This window comes from Nuphar pumila, chromosome 2, assembly GCF_984573655.1.
Source record: "Nuphar pumila chromosome 2, dmNupPumi1.hap1.1, whole genome shotgun sequence".
Classification (NCBI taxonomy): domain Eukaryota; kingdom Viridiplantae; phylum Streptophyta; class Magnoliopsida; order Nymphaeales; family Nymphaeaceae; genus Nuphar; species Nuphar pumila.
This window is the reverse complement of record NC_143250.1, coordinates 107,280,856-107,302,033: the sequence shown is the minus strand read 5'-3', so window position 1 is coordinate 107,302,033 and position 21,178 is coordinate 107,280,856. Positions and strand designations below refer to the sequence as shown.

The 21,178-nt window shown below is 36.7% G+C and overlaps 1 protein-coding gene across 1 annotated transcript; it reads right to left on the bottom strand.

Moving 5' to 3' along the window:
* Window positions 1-360: 360 nt before the first annotated feature.
* On the bottom strand, window positions 361-20,857 carry LOC149846603 (putative 3,4-dihydroxy-2-butanone kinase). Its single transcript, XM_089996444.1, has 20 exons — window positions 20,616-20,857; window positions 19,768-19,841; window positions 19,599-19,659; window positions 17,155-17,267; window positions 17,016-17,063; window positions 16,511-16,582; window positions 16,345-16,434; window positions 9,545-9,718; window positions 8,876-8,959; window positions 8,608-8,663; window positions 7,134-7,264; window positions 6,970-7,062; window positions 6,753-6,814; window positions 5,449-5,592; window positions 5,334-5,377; window positions 1,724-1,807; window positions 1,357-1,436; window positions 1,170-1,282; window positions 1,006-1,101; window positions 361-776 (listed from the first exon to the last, which is right to left on the bottom strand). Exons 1-20 carry the CDS (start codon window positions 20,686-20,688, stop codon window positions 663-665), a joined length of 1,806 nt encoding a protein of 601 aa, XP_089852570.1. The 5' UTR covers window positions 20,689-20,857; the 3' UTR covers window positions 361-662.
* Window positions 20,858-21,178: the final 321 nt, after the last annotated feature.

Here is a 21,178-nt window from a genome sequence, read left to right as displayed (position 1 = left end):
AGTGTGTAACCTAGATCAGTTTCAGTTTTACCTGATCGGACATTTTTCCAATTTAGAAGTCCGTGGGTCTTTAATCCTTGGGGTTTTCAACTCAGATCCCTCGCACGGACTCACATGTGTGATCTACTAACCAGATAGGAACAAAAATTCAAAATGAACCCAACCCAACACGTTCAGATCCCAGGCCTTGATTAGATTTTTCAGCATTTTTCTTAAAACGTACAATCCAACTGTTTAAGTTGTTCGTAGAGAAGTCTACAAAGAAAAGCGATCAGCAAGAGCCCATGTCAAACAGTCTAACCACCCACGAAAGGATGTGTTGATTTCAGCAAAAGATAAATGTCGCACAAGGCTTCCATGTTCTGGCCAATTTATGAAGCTTTATTTCACAAGAGTTGTCTTTTGACGCTGTCTATGATATATATTTCATGGCTACATACAGAAATGAATGAACTCAATCAAACTCTCGCTTTCTCAGCTAATGCAAAGCAAAAGCGGAAAACCAATGTGTGTGTCAGCATTGATCAAAACTTTGGAGTAAAATTTTTTGGGACAGTCGAAGCAAGTCTCTGCTGATAAACGTACAACTCAACTGAAAATTGCTGAGCCCCATACCAGAGCTCCCTTCCACCATCCAAATGCTCGGAGGTCTTGTCATGAGCTCAGGTGGCTTTTACAGCAAGAGCTGCAGCTTTGTACCATGAAGCGGCTGCCATAGCACCTGGGTCTGGAACTGTTGAAAGAATCTCCCCGGAAACATATGTTGAGCGGCCAGCCTACAGGTTATTGAAACATTGATCACAACAGAATTGCATTGAATTCACGAAGCTGAAAAAAAAATCTTAATATATACTAGTGAAAAGCCCGCAGAAATAAAAGAATAGATTAAACATCCGTAATCTAAACACACTCAAACAGATCTGCCAAAAATTTCCTGCAATATATGCTAGCTCTTGTGAATGTATTTAAGAAATTTAGTCCGGTTGGTGAAACAAAAAACAGTACCTGTGCTTGCATATTTTTGGTAGACTCAGCACCAACCATGGCCGCTTCAGACGAAAGAAGAAATGCTGTTACAGGCTCATCTCCTGCACTTAGCCTCTGATAAATGAAGGAAAATATCAGTTTTCATAACATGCAGGAAGGGTTGGACTAAATTTATCAGTTACCTCTTGTAAAACAGCAGATGCTGGAATAAGAGCATCCAATAATGTCCGGTAGCCTGCTTTAGCACCTCCATACTTGCTAACTGCAGCAATGGCTGCTTCAAGAGCATCGGCCCCTGCATTAAGAAATCTATTGTTTAATACAAGGTAACAAAAAAATCTGCAATTAACATTCGGATGCACATCTTACATTGCTTAGACATGGTGGAGGTGGACACAGGTGAGCTTTCTTTCAACTTTGCATATGCTGCCTTGAAGAATATATCATAGCTAGAGATAAAAACATATTAAAAATACTGAATATATCATAGCAATATGCTAATAATAGCTGCAAGAGATGACATGGTCTCCAAGAGTTTAGGATAGCCAAAGAAATTTGGTTTACAGGAACGAGCTTTCTATCTCTATATCTAGAAAGCTGAAACTTCATTTCACATCACATGAATTGAAATTATTACAGCGCATACTTGTTCACCCAACACAGGACCTTCATGGAAATTGGTCAAAAGACTAAGCAGCTAAGAGCAGAAGCATGAAATAAGACTCAAATGGCATACATGATCCCACTGGTTCCTCCCATGACCCTTCTGATAGAAGCTCCAATTTCATTGACTGTTTCTGCTGCATCATTCAATGGATAGCTGCAATACAAAATCAATCCAGTCATTACAACAGCCATAAGAGAACTCAAACAGTACACGTTACTCTCACATTCAAAAAATTAAGGATAGCATCTATATGCATCTGCTAACTGATTATTTCGAATTGAAGTTCTTAACCTGTATAGCCCATTTCCAATAAGGAAATGGTTTTAAAGCTCATTGGTATCATTAAATAGTCTGTTATGCTAAAACAATTGTGAAGAACACAAAATCAACCATCCATAAATGAAGTCACATTTAACATCTTACATGACACAAATAGACAACCTAACCATGCAAACAGATGCATGTGGTATAACAGGACAAAGTACAACTCAAGCTATACACTGTAAGGTGATGTGGTGGGCCACAATAATCAATCCCACAACACACACATGCATGTGTGCACATGTACACACACATACCTCCAGGAAATGACTAATAATAACACAACTGCCTAAAAAGACAACAAAAAAGGATTAAATATAGAAACACATGCAAGTGCAGAAACACACATACAGGAAACTGCAACATATCCAACTTGAAAATGAAAAAAAAAGTCTTATATTAAAGCATGATTTGCTGCCTGAAAAAATTGGACAACGAGAACAGGTTATAAAACTCCAATGATATGAAAAGTTGTAGACTGTATATAGGAAAATCAGCAAGAAAGATACAAATTAGAAGAAAGACACCGTTGATCCATTAGAAGCATCGTAAAACCGACAAGACCCACGAATTAATGTAAACTCTATTACTCCTTATCAGTTGCAATGAACTCACCTTGCTCAAAATAAACCAGACAGAATTACTTAAACACTCTTGCCAGGGGGTCAGTTTGGAATCGCTTCCAAGTAGTGTTTCAAACGCGCTAAATATCCCTTCAGTTTTTTACACAACACTAAAAGTTAGGTTCACTTATAGTGCTGAGCTATGTGGAAGGAGACACGAGTGGTTGAGTTACAAACTAAAACACAAGATGTGCCAAGCCACGCACCATGCAATGTACCTGAGCTAGACAAACCTAAATGCACCACAAAAGAGCTCTTGTGAGGCTGGAAAGTTGTACAATTGACTAAGATCAATGGCCAACATACCTCGAAAATGAAGGAACATGAGACAACTTGATGACTTGAAGTTGTGCAAGTCACACATTCAAGTGGTAGAAGAAAACATTATGGCAGCAAATACACCATAGAACTGCTTAAGAAGCTGTGTATGTAAAATCTAACACTAGTAACAAGTAGGAGTATATGATCAGAAAGCACTGGAAGATGGTCACAAGTTATAGACATGTAGAATAAACAGGAGTGGAGTGAACATCAGAATCTGTTTAAGGTGTATGTCATCAAACATCATCTAGGATAAAATATCACGCAAATTAAGAAGCTCGATCTACTTGAGCATGGTAGCCCAAATGTGCTAAAACGCTGAATGATGGCACATAAGAAGCTGAAAAATTAGAACAATGTTCCTCACAAGGATCGTGTTCTTGGATGTGATGGTCAAAAGGCAAGAACCCTTTCCAAGCAGTTATGGATTCTTTCAAAAAATAAGCCCAAGACACAAGGAATAGTGCAAACTAATAGAAAACTATTTGCTTTCATGCACTTTTGTACTCAATGAGCTTCAAGAAAAGATCAGTTTCTGCTCCATTCATCACTGTCAAAAGCTTGCTTCTGATCTGCAAGATAATTTACTAATCCATATTGCTCCTGGTTTGTGGAACATATTTTTTCTTGAATGCCTTATCTTAACATTGATTACTACCTAGACCAATCAGTAGTATTCATTCAAAATATTGCTGTTTTATTGATTTTATATCATTTGAGATGGCTGAAAATGCTCGCAAAATTCAAATGGTAAAGCTTTACCATTTTTTCTTATGCATCCATGATTAGATATCATATAAAATTGGCCCAAATGCTAGATTTGGTTTTATGTAGGCTGGAAAGCTGAAAACAGGACAAGAAATTCAGTTGTGCATCAAACTTCATACAAGTAGTAGGGTTTCATGATGGCGTCTTAGATCACATAGTAGTGCTGCATAAATAAGTTAACCTTGGACTAGAAAAAATCATATTCTGACAGTTTCTCAGTATTTATTTGTTGTCCTTTAGAAGAAGGGGAACTCTTCAAAGTACAATATTTATAACTATGCACCAAATAAAATACTTGATGACATATACATTTATATATTGTCATTTCATAGCAAGTGTAGCCCGAGGCCGAAGCCTCAATCACCCTCAGCCAATTGATCATGCTAATGTGTAAAAATTTGATTGCATAAAAAAAATAGAAAGATCAAAACCTAAAGATTTAAACAGAAAAAAAATGGTTGAGAATCAAGTTCAAGAGAACAGTTAATAAATAATCTATCATCTAAACAAATTTAGAATAACTATGTGTTATATAGAACAAGTGTCATGAAATGGCATGGAATGCAAGATACAAAATAAAATAAAGAAAAATAATAATTTCATTAAAATGAATTATCATAATGCATTTTGCTAAATACAATAAACCATACATAGTCATGAAGAAGAACAAGAAATTAAAAAATACAGTTCTTTATTAATGAAAAATAATCACAAAATTTACAAAGCAACCTCACTACAACACACACACACACACACACAATTTACATCCATCCTCTCTCAATCTCTATATAGGGAATAGGCCTCATATATATATAAGGCCCAAATATACTAACCGTTAGGAAGGTCTAACAGCTAGTTAAAGCCCAATGCTAGTCCAACGAGTAATTGGACTAGTTACAAGAAAATAATAATAATAATAATAAATGCAAAAATACAACAATAAAAATAGTCCTAATCTAGCCTATAAGTATACTTACCTAATATAATAGGTATACCTAGATTAGGTAACCTCACTACAACACACACACACACACACACACACACACACAATTTACATCCATCCTCTCTCAATCTCTAAATAAGACATATGCCTCATATATATATATATATATATATATATATATATATATATATATATATATATATATATATATATATATATATATATATATATATAAAGCCCCAAATACACTAGCCATTAGGAAGGTCTAACAGCTAGTTAAAGCCCAATGCTAGTCCAATGACCAGTTGAACTAGTTACAAGAAAATAATAATAATAATAATAAATGCAAAAATACAAGACCAAAAATAGTCCTAATCTAGCCTAAAAGTATACTTTAAGTATACTTACCTAATTAGTAGGTATACCTAGAGTATAGCTATCCTAAAATACATAAAAGGTATACCTAGTATACCTTGAATACAACTCAAATGAAATATATAAGAATACACATAAAAAAGGAGGGAAAACCTAAAGTACACTCAGGTGTACTTTGGCATATACAAGACAAACACAACTACACAGGAAAATGCTATATTTATCTTAACAACAAGAACACCACAGAATCAAAATTTGCCATCAGCAAACACCAGTACGGACATAGACATCCATCATAAAGAGATGGAAGCACTAGAACAGAACTTACTGCTTTCTCATGTCCTCAAGAATAGCAGTTGCACCTCTGTACATCTACAGAAAGGAAACATACCAAGTTACCCAAATAGCGCATGCAAAAGGAAAGCCAAGCTCACAGAACTCACTGTTGTTCCACAGTCTCCATCTCCAACTTTGCTATCCCAATCATTCAGATTGTCCCTGAGATTGATCATTTCATTTGCAGCTGCTTTAATAGCAGCTTCAAGAAGAAAACCTTGCTTGCTTAGTTCCTGAGGCCGACCCAGTGCCTGTTGCATGATAGAAATACTTAGAGAAATATATCTGTATAGTTCCTTGATTCATTGCTTATAGAAGATATTTGCACAAGATTAAGACATCATGGAAGCGAAACAAGCATGGTATCAACTCCGACATATACATCAGTGCCATTTGTCTCTCTACCTGCTTTGCATTGTGTTAAATTCATAACATTGACCAGTGATGACATACAAAGGTATCAATTATGCCATCGGTCCTGGCAGCACCTTATGCATACACAAGCTTGCAAGCTACTTAACAAGAACATTTTTTTCATGCAGTATCAAGTCATTCTTAGACTTGTACAAGCCTTCGATGCTTCTTCATGCCTAATGGTTCTTTTACGTTTCTGTTTGAGCTTTCTTTATCTAAAATAATGAAAGGTGACTGCTTTGTTATGTCAATTGTATAACAAAAAGATTCGGTAACATTAATCTGTACCTACTTTAATAGCTTACACAAAAGCTAGACCTGTACCTACTTTACATATTATTTCTTTAATAATAAATTTATCTAGAGTTCTAATCGAAATGGCTCAAGCCGGAAATTTAGTGAAACTTATTTTTATATGACATTGTTCCCTGAAAATTAAAAGCAGTCTTTTCACCAACAGACTAAACGGAGTGAAGAAGAAATCTGTTGTATCCCATTATTAATCACAAATGTACGATACAGCAGTTATGCATTCTATGAGGCTGACATTAAGCCGCATAGCTCATAACCCTTCTATATCTTAGCAAACCCAACATAAATTTGGCGTTGAAGCAAATAAGGACATTATTTCTGGCATTTTCCCTCTAAAAGGAGCAAAAACACATTACTTACGTTTCTGAATGAAAAAGCAGCAGGCAAAAGGAGCAAACAAGAGAAAAGATTTCCCTGAGGCTCGAACATAGATATTCATATGAAAAAATATGACACATTTTGGTGGCTGTATAGCTTAATCAACCAGATCATCAACCTAATGGACAGTTACGAATATCAATATGCCAAACTGTAAGCATCTCTTTCACAATGCAGAAAAGCAAAGACAGATATTAGGAAGGCAGCAGAAAACTTTCCAGGAACAAAAGGATAAACTTTTCTTTTATAACACAGAATGAGATAGAAAACAAGATTTGATCTGTTTGTCACAAAGATGAACAATCACCTCGTCTATTCTTGCACGAAATTGGGGAACAGGAACAGGAATCTTAGTAGGTGGGTGATTTCCTGCAGGTTTAGGTATTCAACAATGAGCTTTAAAATGAAACCTTTATATCTACCACAAACAAAATTCAGGCTGCATTTTAAGCATCTAAGACAAGAATTCACTTTTTTAGTCCAAAATCATTTTACAAATGAGAATACAAGATTTGCATGCCTACCATCAACACCAACAGGCCAATATGGAGCTTTGGTTGGGGCATCCAGACCTTCCAAAATGGCTTGGTCTGCCATCATAACTGAAATGGAGAACCCTGCAAAAGATACTTCAAAAAATTAACTCTGGCCCATTTCTATGAAAAAATGTTTCATTTGACAAACAAACCTGTCATATCAAGAGAGGTCATAAAAGATCCTGTATAAACTCTGTCAACAGCAAGTCCATGTTCTAACTGCAACTGAGGAACAGCCTTTCTTGCCACAATCATAAGCTCCATCACTGGTGTGGAACCTAATCTTCAAAAGTTTTAAGGGGGGAAAAAGGAAAAAAACTGTCAAAAGAAGACACAAAGAACACAATCCACACAAATGTAAGATCATAATGGAGTACACATGCAAAAAATACACAAATCTTGGCATCCATATCACTTGAAATAGACACAGAACAGAGCAACCAGATACAAACATGACAATCACGTCAACATTTAATATCATTTCTGTTACTAAACAAAATCAACACTAACCATGAAAAAAGATGAACAAGTCCATGAAGTTATGCACCATATCTAATTTAAATTGTTGAATATTGACAACATTAGTATATCAAAATATGAAATTGTACTACTACAAACAGCACAGACATAAACTACCAAATCAAGATTCAAGGCCATTAGAGCATGTAGCAATGACATTATATAACAAAAAGGAAAAAAAGACAAACATTGTCAACATCATATTTAGCAAACTGAGAATTGAGAGTGTTTAAAAAAGCACACACAAAAACATAATTTTTGGCACAACCTTAGCAATGCACACTGTACATACACACATCCAAGCATACATACATACATATATATGTATGTATGTATGTATGTATACATGTATGTTATGCGCGCGTACATACATATGTCCCTATGACTCAGCTGAGTTGAGTCAAGACTTGGTTAAATTTTGGCAAAAACTTGTTTATCTTACTGAATTAAGCAGGTTTTCTGCTGATCCAGGTCTGGTGAGTCACAGGGTTTCAGGGACTCTCGATCAACTTCATGATGATTGCTTGAAAAATCCCCAGTTTGGAAGGCATAAAGGCATGTACATAAATTTATTTCCATAAATATGACCAGTCTGCAGATTTTGTTACTTTTGTACATCGAGGATATTTTCAACCTTGCACTCTGAACTTTTATAGATCCGAAACTGGGTGATCTTTCCATTACCCATCTCAAAACTGTATTTCAACACTAGTACTGCTTGCACTCAAGGATGGAACCATGGCATCTTTGAATTTGTTAACAAGGTTTTGCACATTTCTTCATATATCATTTGTTCAATTATGTTGATAAATTAGAAGAGATAAAAGCATTCCCATTCCAATATCTTTACAGAAGCAAAATGTTCAAGAGAATTTCTTATTAAAACCCTTTCCAAATCAAATAAGAAACAAAAGCCCAAGTTTTCTAATAAATGAATGAATATAGATTAATTATCCAATGTTCATTAAATTATAATCGAGAAGGCACAAAATCAGCCTGACTATTGTACGTGTTAATGAAAGTGTACCAAACTCTACTGAACCCTAAAATAGTAAACCAAAACAAAACAAAAGAATGGAAAAAAAATGGCCAAACAAATGGTCTCACCCATTTATCATGAGAACAACTCTGCTCCCTCGTGTGATTGGCACATAATGTGTTTCCTGTGATGGTGGTGCCAAGAGAAAATATACCAGCGATATCAGAGAGAGCACTATAGCATTCAGAAGGATAAAAATGGGTTGAAATCATCCCATAACAGATGTCTAGATCTACATCCAGTTAGCATGGTATGAAAATTTTGGGCTTCCATCCTGAAGAACAGAAAAGGAAAGAAAGGGAAAAGAGAAAAAATAAATCAAGCAATGGAACAAACCGTTGATAGAATTTGATTTAGAACATGAGATACCACCACATCCACTGGCTGAATGTCAGTTACAGCAGCTCCAGGTTCTCCATGCTAGAAAAATCAGGAAATAAAAATAATAAAGCAAGAATTCATTTGAGGAAGCTAAAGCCTTTCTGCTCTCTATCCAATCAAGCATAACATAAAGGAATCATAACTCGGTTCACTAACGGTATCAATCCAATAAGTCTAGGAAACAAGTTGGATGTGAAGAGCTTCTCTTGTTCAAACTTGGTTTTTCTCCTTTGAGCTCGAGCACAGGCCAGAGTTTGCAAATCAGGTTTCAGTTTCCCTTGTGACAGACCCAAAGAAGGGGAACATGCCAAATATCCTCCTGGGATCATGTCTTCCTAGGTCTATTCTGGATGTAGAACTCGATGTCAACATCCCTTATTCAAGCTTGACTCATTAAACATGATGAGCTCATCTCAAGCTTAAACGAGCCTATTTTACAAGACAGAATGAGCTCCTTCTCAAGCTGAGTTACAAGCAGCTTGGTTTGTTACCAACTCTAAATGCAAATTGATGAATCTCGACTCATATAAACAAATTTGTAACAAAATAGACTGCACAGTCAATGCAAAATGGAAAAAAAGAATGAAACCACAAAGGAATAAGATGAGAAATTATATAACTTACAATCCCAAGACCAAGCTCCATCTTTCCAGGACCAAGACGATCAGATGTGACCTGACCTGGCAGGGTGCAAACAGACAGAGCAACTCCCATTGTGCCCACCAGTTTAGAAGCATGTTTTGCCTCTGCAGCAACATTAGCAAGAGAAAGACCAGCAGCTGCTGCTGCCCCAGCAACCTGTTATAAAAATAAAATGTATTTATTCTTTCAAGATGCCAAAGACAAACAAAGAAAAAAAGGAAGGGCAAGTATGAGGCAACTGTTGCCATATATCAGCTATATCTCTTATCATAGAACACTTATAGCTAAGTACATATTATTAAATATACTGAGCACTGAACAGATGGAGTGCTTCAAAGAAACAAGAGGCAAGTTAATGGAACGACTGATGAAGGAATTCAGCAATTTGGTATAGATCATGTTCGACAATCACAGAACTACTATAGATGAGGCTGTAGGAGGGAAGTACCAACTGCAAAACAACACTTCCACTAGCAGTTGAACGTCATATGACTTGGCCGTTTACAAGAGCCAGAACCAGAAACAAAAGTAAAAGCACACTTAAAGGAGGAGGTTTAGCAATAGGATGAACCAATTGTACCTGGATCTTTAGAAGCAAATAGCAATTTCACAACACTTTGAGCCAATTTACAACAATAATATGCTGTCCTACCTATCATTGGCTTGGCCATATCCAGATACAAATATTGAAACGAAAGGCCGAAAGAGGAGCTATAGCAGCAAGTTAAGAACAAATAGAGTGATATGAGTATGAATTAAAGGTCCAGAGGCTGCATGACCCTCTCACATACCTTCAGATAGGTACCCTCAAGACAAAGTTCAGTGATTGACAATGCAAAGTTTTAGAATGGCTATCCAAATATGCTCAATCTAACAATGAGCAGCAACAGGATATTAATGAAAAAAAAACTATTTTTGTTCCAACTGTCGCTTACACCTCTGCAGATACTTCTAGATCAACTGGCTCAAGAAAAGATGATCCACCCACACAGTAGATGTGGAACAATACACTGGTTCTTTCCTACATGCTTGCTCATGGTATCAAGCACCTTCAGAGATAGAGCAAGCTGAACAAGCATACAGACAAAATCTTGAGACTCTTTAACCTTATTAACTTGACTAGATTGCTAAAAGTTATCTCACATAGTTTCTCCATTTCTTTTGTCATTCCTTATCCCCTTATATACTGCCAACAATTGACTTCACAAAAATGGCCATATCACTGTTCCTACAGCTGCATCCCATGTGACATGGCCAGAAGTTAAGGTTCTGTATAAAACTCACAATTCATTGTTCACTGATTTGCAACTTCCCCAGATCTACTTTCTTTTCATGGTCCACATCTATGTAGTCAAAAGCGCCGACTAGGCACCGACTAGTCCACCTAGTAGAAAAATGCCTAAGCTTTGCAATTTCTAAGTGGGTACCTTAAAAGGTATCAATTTTGCCAACTAGGGCGCTTAGTCAGCGACCAAGCTGCCCTTGCCTAGGCACGAAGGCAGTTTAGTCATTTATTATTATTATTATTATTATTACAAGTATTCTGTTGATTTTTTGTATATATAATTATATATGTGAAACTCCGCCTGTGTAGTTATACACTGCCGGTCCCAAGCCCGGATAAAGGAGGAGGGTTGCGGTAGGCCTGTGACAGCCAGCATAAAAACTTTGTTATATCCTATGAAAATGAACCAATATGAGAATTTCGTTGGGGCGTTCCCTACTGAGCGACGCGCTGTACTCTCTAGGCCCGAAGGCAGTGATAAATGTGCAAGGGTTGCTAGGTCGTCGCCCAGAAGCGACGCGTCACACCGGCGCCCGGGTGTGGTGTCAAATAGGCAAGGGTTCCCTCACTTTGTTGGATGGGTGGGGGTAAAGAAGTTAGTCCAAGACCATAAAATTAGGTTAGCCACTTGGAACATAGGGTCTTTAACTGGTAAGTTGGTAGAGTTAGTAGATGTTATGTGTAGGAGAAAGATTGATATTTTATGTCTTCAAGAGACCAAATGGGTAGGTGAGAAAGCTAAAGTGATAGAACCTTGGGGATATAAGATTTGGTATACAGGAATAAATAGGAATAGGAATGGAGTAGGGATTGTTATGAGTCGTCAGTTTATAGATAATGTAGTTGAGGTCCGTAGGAAGGGTGATAGAATTTTACTTATTAAATTAGTATTAGGTACGGATATTATTAATATTATTAGTGTTTATGCACCTCAAGTAGGTTTAGATGATTCCATTAAGCATCAATTTTGGGAAGATTTAGATGGAGTAGTACAAGAGACATCTTATGGAGAAAAGCTTTTCATCGGCGGTGACCTTAATGGACATGTAGGCATTAGTAGGGATGGATTTGAGAATATCCATGGAGGCTATGGTATAGGAGAAAGAAATGAAAGTGGAGAAAGGATTTTAGATTTTTGTTTGTCCTATGATATGATCTTAGCAAACACTTGGTTTAGGAAGAGGGAGTCTCACCTAGTAACATTTAAAAGTGGGGTTAATACGAGTCAGATAGATTTTTTCCTACTTAGAAAGAGAGATAGGGGTTGTTGCATCGATTGTAAGGTTATACCGGGAGAAAGTGTAGCTACACAACATAGAGTCTTAATTTTAGATCTTAGAATTAGACAATGCCGCAAAAGGGATAGACATAGGATAGATCCTAGAATTAAGTGGTGGGCACTGAAAGGAGCTAAACAAGGAATGTTTGTAGAGCAGGTAGTTAAGGAAGTTGATTGGTGTCTCGAGGAGGATTCAGAATCAATGTGGAATAAGATAGCGGGTGGTATGAGAAAAGTAGCTAAGGAGGTATTGGGTGAGTCTAAAGGCGGTGCACCACTAGGTAAGGATACATCATGGTGGAACGAGGATGTCAAATTAGCTATTAAGGTTAAAAGAGAGTGTTATAGAAATCTAAGTAAGAGTCGTGATAATGAGAATTTGGAGAAGTATATGATAGCAAAGAAGGAAGCTAAAAAAATTGTTCGAAACGCGAGGGCTAAGGTATATAAGGAGGTTTATGACAAGTTGGATACCAAAGAAGGCGAGAAGGATATTTATAGGCTTGCAAAGATGAGAGATAGGAAATCGAAGGATTTGGGTATGGTTAGATGTATCAAAGATGAAACGCAAAGGGTTTTAGTCAAAGATGAGGAGATTAAGGAGAGATGGAAAGATTATTTTGATAAGCTATTTAATGATAGTCATGCTCAAGATCTTGGAGACTTCTCCATTCCTTTTCATGAGATAAATCGTGACTTCATGCGCAAGATTCAAAAGAAAGAAATTGCAGAGGCTTTGAAGAAAATGAAATCAAGAAGGGCAGTTGGCCCAGATGGTATACCTATCGAGGCTTGGAAATGCTTGGGAGAGAAAGGTTTAGAATGGTTGACAAATCTTTTTAACTTGATTTGGCGAACAAATAAGATGCCTAATGAGTGGAGGAAGAGTACTTTGGTGCCTTTATATAAGAATAAGGGTGATATACAAGATTGCACAAACTATCGTGGTATAAAACTCATGAGTCATACTATGAAACTTTGGGAGAGGGTGATTGAGTCTAGGTTGAGGAAGGTTGTCATGATATCGGGGAATCAATTTGGTTTTATGCCTGGAAGATCAACTATGGAAGCTATACATCTTCTTAGACAACTTATTGAAAGATATAGAGAGAGGAACAAAGATTTGCATATGGTTTTTATTGATTTAGAGAAGGCATACGATAGAGTACCTAGGGACGTTCTCTGGTGGACAATGATGAAGAAAGGTGTTTCTCTCAAGTACATTAGTATAATTAAAGATATGTATGAAGGAGTAGTAACCAATGTCCGCACTTGTGGAGGGGTGACAACCAATTTTCCGATAACGGTTGGGTTACATCAAGGATCTGCTTTAAGCCCTTTCCTATTTGCGATAGTGATGGATGAGCTTACGAGATCAATTCAAGATAATGTACCGTGGTGTATGTTGTTTGCTGATGATATTGTTTTGATTGATGAGTCTAGAGCTGGGGTTAATGCTAAGTTAGAATTATGGAGACAGACATTGGAAGCTAGAGATTTTAAGTTGAGTAAGAGTAAGACTGAATATATGGAATGTCGGTTTAGTAAGCAACGAAGTAGTGATGGGAGTGTAGTGAAGCTTGGTGAGCAAGATATACTGGTGAATGATTATTTCAAATATTTGGGATCCATCATTCAAAAGTATGGAGAAATTGATGGAGATGTAAATCATAGGATAAAGGTTGGGTGGATGAAATGGAAAAGTGCTACTGGAGTGTTGTGCGATCGTAGAATGCCATTGCGGTTGAAGGGAAAGTTTTATAGGACGACTATTAGACCCGCTTTACTATATGGTACGGAATGTTGGGCTGCCAAGAGACATCATATTCAAAAAATGAGTGTAGCTGAGATGCGGATGCTTAGATGGATGTGTGGAAATACAATAAAAGATAAGATTCGGAACGAAGAGATACGTAAGAAGGTAGGTGTTGCACCCATTGAAAATAAGATGCGAGAGAATCGTTTACGGTGGTTTGGACATATTCGGCGAAGGCCTAATGATGCTCCAGTTAGAAGGTTGGAGAAATGGGAAAATATATTAGTTAAAAGAGGTCGGGGTAGGCCTAGGAAGACTTGGATGGAGATGATAGGAAAGGATATGAATGCTTTGAACCTCACCGAGGACATGGCGTTGGATAGAAATGATTGGAGGAAAAGGATTCATGTGGAAGACCCAAAATGAATTTCTTTTTTGGTTCATATCGCTGACCCCAATTGTTTTGGGATGAAGGCGTAGTTGTTGTTGTTGTTGTTGTTTGTATAATTATATATGTGCATGTGTTTTTGTGATTTGTTTTGTGACATGACGAAAACATGCTTAGTCAATTATATATGTATGTTTGCTTTTGGGATTTTTTTTTCTGTGAAATGTTGAAACCATGCACAATTAGTTTTAACTGATTATGTTTTTATATGTGTGTGTGTGTGTTACTTTCTTTTTGATAAATTTTTCTGATAAAGGCTGAAAATGAGATATATATATATATGTGTGTGATTTTTGTTTGTATATATGTGTGAATTTCTGGGAACTTTTCTATAAAAGACCGAAAGCATATTTAGCATTACGAATTATGTAATTTGTTGTTCTTTTCTGTGAAAGGCTGAAAGTATGATATTTTTGTGTGTGTGTGTATATATATATATATATTTCTGATTATGCTATGAATATAATGTATATGTGTGTATGTGTATCTTCTTAAAAAAAATAAACAAATTTTTATGTACATTTTGTGTACTTTTTATTTTTTTATTGAGGTACCGGATAGTCCGACTAGGCACCGCCTAGAGCTTTTGACTACATAGGTCTACATATTCTTTAGGTGACTATACCATCAATGTAAGAGAATCAGTTCACACCTTTATGTTTTTTCTGGTTACAAAACACCAAAGCACATAAACTGTAGAGCTCAATTTCACCAGTAATAAAGTGAGTCTACCTTTTTGCACGAAGCATACTGAAACACAAAAGAAGGCAGAGAAATAGCATGAATGATCACTATGAAGGGCAAGAAAAGGCACCCACACACAAGAAGATACCCATCAGCAGCAGCAATAAAACAAACGAGTTAACCCAAATCTCCTTATACACAACTAGGTGGAAGCCTCCAAACCCAGAAAACAAAAAATGCAAAAAAAAAAAATCTCACTTGCACAAGATAGATTCTCCTGCAACTTCAGAAATCACTAAGAAAATTAGGAAAAAGATGAAAGAACAAACTTTCCCAATAAAAATAAACACAAAGTGCATTTTTATTAAAATTCTAGAAACACCTGACTTCCAGCTAGGAGTGTTGTGATTTGATGATCTCCCAGGCCTCATGAGAAACTTCAAAGAGGAAAACAAATAAAACAAACAAAAAATAGGCATCAACTGGAAAGTTTTAAGATTTTTTACGACTTTTCAGATATTCAAGTAGATGATGACATCTGTTGATGCAAACAAAGAGTTAAAAAACTAAAAACTAAAAACATGCAACCACAGATGTCAGGCAGTCAATACAACCCAGATCTGCCTAGAGCTACAATTTAGACAAAGAATGTAATGAAATAAAAAAAAGATAGAGCACAATCACAAGGCCATTAATGGGATGAGCACAAGAGCCACTATGGGCAAACCCAAGAGCTAAATAGAGTTCACAAGCACAAGCCACTAAGGGCTAAACACAATATAAAAAATATAATTTTATTAACACAAAAAATGCTTAAGAAAATCATATTCAAATGTGGGTATATATATAACTAAAATATGTTCACTGGTATGAACCAAGATTTTCGTAGTTTTTTTTTTCTTTTTTTTTTAAGTTTCACCGTATGGATGTGATCTAGATGCTTGGTTTTATAGAAATAGACTTTTGGATCATCCAATTACGATGTATAAGAAGGATCTTTTAAGGGTTGAAAATCAATGGTCTAGAATTTTCATAAATATTCAAGCATAAAAAATTGCTAATCACAGCCTTAAAGGGTGAACCGGCTGTTTCCACCACCACCAGATGAGCAACATGAATAGGGTTCAAGTCCCAAATGTTCAGAAGGGAAACAAATTATAGAGAAACCAGAAGCAATGTTTAGATAAAATAGCATTAATAAAGAAAAGCACAAGCAATGTTTAGATGAAATAGCATTAACAAACTCATAGTAAGATCTAGAAAAGAAAAAAAAGGCAGGTCATTGTTATCCAAGTATCAAAGCACAGACAACAGAATACATGACACAGACCTTATGAACAAGGATAGTCCCTGCCAAGCCTCTTCGCCCAGCTATACCTCGTGGTGGTGGGAGAGCACAATCATCTCCAACAATTACAGTCTGGGAGCATCAAAATTAACAGAAGTTCAGAAACCATGAGTACAATCAAGAGAAATAGGTAGGAGGTAAAATATACCTCAATCTTATATCCTTCAGACTTTGCTTGCTCTGCTGCCAAACCAAAATTTAAGCGATCACCTGTATAATTCTGTTAAATCCAATTCTTAATTATCAGCAACGTCCAATCTTTAAAAATGTAGAGACAGAATGCAGCATTTGGTTTTCCATTCACACTTCAAATGATCAGCAGTCTAAAAGGTGTCACAAGAACCAAGCTGCAGAAAGTAGCTATATGATGCAAGGTATACAGCATATATAACAAGAATATGGACCAAGCTGCAGAATGCAGCTATATGATGCAAGGTTTGCAGCATATATAACAAGAATATGAAAACAAGAATGGTCCCAGATAGAAGCAGCCTGAGGCCAAAGTTCCAACACATCAACATGGTTCTTGTTTATCCACCTTCACTAAAAATTTGAAGATAAATTCTCCAACAACATTATGAGGTTGGATATTGTTTTACCTTAACAAATTTGAAGATAAATTCTCCAAAAAATACAGCTGGTTGTTTTTTTACCTTAACTATCAGAAGGCATCCCTTGGGACCAGTCACAGCTCTAATTCCCTGAAATGTGTAACAACATTATGAGGTTGACACTTGAGAGATCATTAAAAAGAAAAGAAAACTATGCACCACTATGCATCAGGAGTCCTACAGCTAAGATAGAATCAACAGGAGGAGAGGCAAAAATATCTCCACATATAGCAGCTGTTAGCATCCCAGGTCCCACGAATCCAGCATGAGCAGGCTCATGGCCACTTCCACCCCCTGTACAGAAGGAATAGTAACAGATTTTTAGCTATCAGTATGGACATTTTTCTGATGAAGGCAGCAAATTGTACTATTAAAAAGATTTAGAACTTCTTGACTTAAAATGCTATGAACCGTTGCATACAAGATTCTCTGTGTAAACAATAATTGCAAACTTTTTCTTATGTCTGTTGATGATCAGTTGAAGAGAACAATTGACTTGATGAAAATTGAGAGTGTCGCCTCCTTTTGAAATTATTCTATAAAGCAAATACAGTCTCATATATTTTGCATATTCTTTTGAAATAAGATAATGGAATTTTGCGTGTACATAAAGAGTTTATGTTGTACCAAGCTAATAAGGACCAGAGCATCAAACATGTCCCTATACACCAAAGAAAACAGAGAAATTGAGAGGAACAAATATGCATTTCAAAGCAGCCAAGCCAAAAATATCCCACAAGAGAATACATCAAGAACCTCCCTTAGGAAGATTGTTTTTCTAGGAAATCAGTTTAGAAACAGAGAAAAGGTTGAAAAGAGACATAAGGGAACAAAAGAAGCTGACCTTTTCCAGAACTTTTAGAACAATGTTGGGACAATTTAGCTTAACTAATATGTACTGACCACAATTCTAGAGACATTAGGAAATATTGAGGTGTTCTCATGAAGCTACACTTTGGAGCAAAAAATATCATGATGTTTCAAAAAATTCGTGGCATCTGTTCGATATCAATTTATGAAAAACTTATACACCATAATAGCTGGAACGGTAAGAAAGCATGGGATTGGATGGCAAAATAAGTAATGACACTATAAAAGCCACGTGTACATACTTGCGCATACGCATGCAAGCCAAGATTGATTTCTCTTTTCCAAACTTACACTCTCATTACTTGATATTTGCAATAATATCTATGTATGTGTGTGCACATGTGAGAGAGAAAGACTTGAATTCTTCTAATTTTAGCTTTTTAATATGCTCATCATAATTAATTTATTGCTCTAATGAATGACTAGCAGGCCCAAGCTGCATGATGCAGCGCCGCTGACAGCCACCCACCTTGGCATTTCTCGAGATGGGCGTGGTCTCCATCTTGGGAAATGTTGAGATGGGTGGCTGTCAGTGGCAGCAGCACCGCTGCATAATAAATGCCCTCAAACAATATATATTAGAAGCAAATAGAGAAGAGTGAGTATGTTGTGGAAAAGTGAAATTAGACGCTTTAATAAACTTAAAGTAGAAGATTCCAGGAATTGATCAATACCATTGTAGGTGTCAACCTATGGAAACTTCACTTGGCATGTATTTGCAAATGACACAAAATTCGGACTCACCAAGAAATTCATGTATATAGTCAAACCAATGCTAGACACAGTCAACATTGTATCGTTAACTTTGCATATTTCAACATTGTTTCATTAACTTTATCTATTTCAACATTGCATCATTAACTTTGTCTATTTCAACATTGTATCATTAACTTTGTCTATTTCAACATTGTATCATTAACTTTGTCTATTTCCTTTTATAGTCTTGATTATTTATTTTATATTCACTTGTGTTTTTTTCTCTTAAAATTTGTTATCAATTACATGACATTTTAATTTCAACTTAGTTTTATTGTTTGATGTTTTCAACTATAGTGATCTAGAATTGTCATTCAAGAGTTTGCACTTGAGATAATATTCATGTTTTATTGCTTGATGTTAATAAAAATATATATACAGATGGCCGTATTTTCGTGTGAGAACTATCATGTCACGCAAATGTTTCATCCTGCATCAGTATCCATGTGATATAGGTGTCGATAATTACCCATCACAGGTACAGTACTCAGAGAAAATTAGCAAAGCTATAGCTATCATGCACTATTAATTACATAACACAAGCGTAACAAAAGTATAAACTATCAAGGACCCCACTCCAAATTCTACAGTTTCTATATGATTATGTCACATGGGTGCAGGTACCGGTGTAGCTGGTATAACACAGCAATTCTAAAAAACATAGATGTGAATGTGTAGCGCACACACACACACACACACACACACACACATATATATATATATATATGCTTTTCAAAGCATCTTTTTAACTTGGACAATTGTACATGATCAGAGTTGACCAAGTCCAAATTTGAACCAAAAAGGTGGGGTGTGAGTTGAACACACACCACCAGACACCTGTTGATCCACACCCAGCTGTGTCGGTTGCTGTTCCACACTTGTGTGGCATTGGCACTATGTTGACTAGGGTGCTTCTACCCTTTTGAAGAGTCCGTGTGACATAGCTATGAGACTATTACAGGAAAAAACATCCCAAAGAGAAAGCACAGGATTTAGCACCTGAGATGACAGCAACCTTGTCATAAGTTGGTCCTGATACGTCACGCAAGACAACCTTGATCTGGAAAGTATCACAAGTGAATAATTCAACAATAGACAACTCAAATGACAGATTCGGGAGCACAAAAACCTCCTAAACCACATTCCTACATCAGAATTCGATCATTACCTCAGGGAAGCCATCCAAGTACTGCAATCCAGGATAAGTTTCAACCAAACCCTCAATGAACTCCGTCACAACATCTGCAAGAGCAACGATAAGTAAATCAATTATATATATATATATATATATATATATATATATATATATATATATATATATATATATATATATATATATATATATATATACTGGTTTCCTAAGTTACACTAATCTGAAACAAGAACGTTTAATGTTCTGAGTGACATCAAAATATCGCAGAAACAGAATTTCTGCCAACCACATTACATCGGGACAAGCATTACAATCACACAACAGGCAGTCCCGAAGGTTTCAGCAAGGGAATTTTCTTGGCACTAATCTTCAAAAAAGGAAAGCCATATAGCTCCACCAATTTGTTTCTCCGAATTTTCGATCACATAAAACTCAGATAAAGATCATTCTCCAGGGTTAAACAAACAAATTAACGAACGAAACTAACTTGTCATCCATAAATTCTGTCTCCGTGCAATAGCCTTGCCATGAATCAACACCACTCCATACAAAAACACGATAATCCACACATCAAATCGTATCTTTCAGAAAACAACAAACCAAAAGAAATAAAGAAAGAAAAGAAAAGAAATTTCCGTCAAAGATCTCAGTAAAAGTTAAAGAAAACGAGGCCGAGACGATGCATAAAGCAACAAAGAAGATAAATACGAAAATTTTCTAGACATCAAGAAAACTCTCACTACAAGCGGAAAAAATCTAGACATCAAGAAAACTTTCACTACAAAGAATTAAGAGACCGTCAATATGTCAAAAGAGAAAGAACAAAAAAGAAAGAAAGAGAAATTGGGAAGAAAAATACAGACCGTTAGGGTCGTTTATGAGCTTCTTCGCTTGGAACGACATGCCGGAGACCCCGATTCTTCCCCCGTGAAGCATCCACACACGCGCGAAGACGCACACAGAGAGCGAGCAAGCGAGCGAGATCGGAGGGGAAGGGAAGTTAGGAGACCCTAGATTTTCGGTAGCGGCAGAGAGAGAGAGAACCAGAGAAGGGAAAATGGGAAGGAGCGGAGACTCTGGCGCTGCCGTGTCGCCGCGATCACGGCGGGTTGGAGACTTCGCGGGGGTGGAGAAATATTTATAGCCTCCGCCTTCCAACCACCGAGAGCCTCTGCTCTGTCCGAGCGGAACAGCGCGGATCGATCATTTCCCCTACCCTTATCTTTTCTCGAAATGACCGACGTGCCTCTTCAGCGCTTCTTCAATCACGACCGTTCCGTTCAACGCGTGAAGAACAGCGTCCGATCTTTTTTTCTGGTTCCTTCTCTTCTTCTTTTCTTTCTTGATAACGACGAAACTGCCAACTGGGTTCGAGGGCTCCTGTCTGCCATTACTAGGCTCGGTTGCGCTCGGCAGTTGACTTCGT

What these genes read in the sequence shown, in the direction of transcription:
- LOC149846603 (XM_089996444.1), bottom strand. Translation starts at nt 20,688, where the DNA reads ATGCTTCACGGGGGAAGAATCGGGGTCTCCGGCATGTCGTTCCAAGCG. An exon ending in ATGGAGACTGTGGAACAACA is followed by an intron (nt 5,378 to 5,448) that starts GTGAGTTCTGTG and finishes TCCTTTCTGTAG; the next exon opens with ATGTACAGAGGTGCAACTGC. An exon ending in GGAGGAACCAGTGGGATCAT is followed by an intron (nt 1,437 to 1,723) that starts GTATGCCATTTG and finishes TTTTATCTCTAG; the next exon opens with CTATGATATATTCTTCAAGG.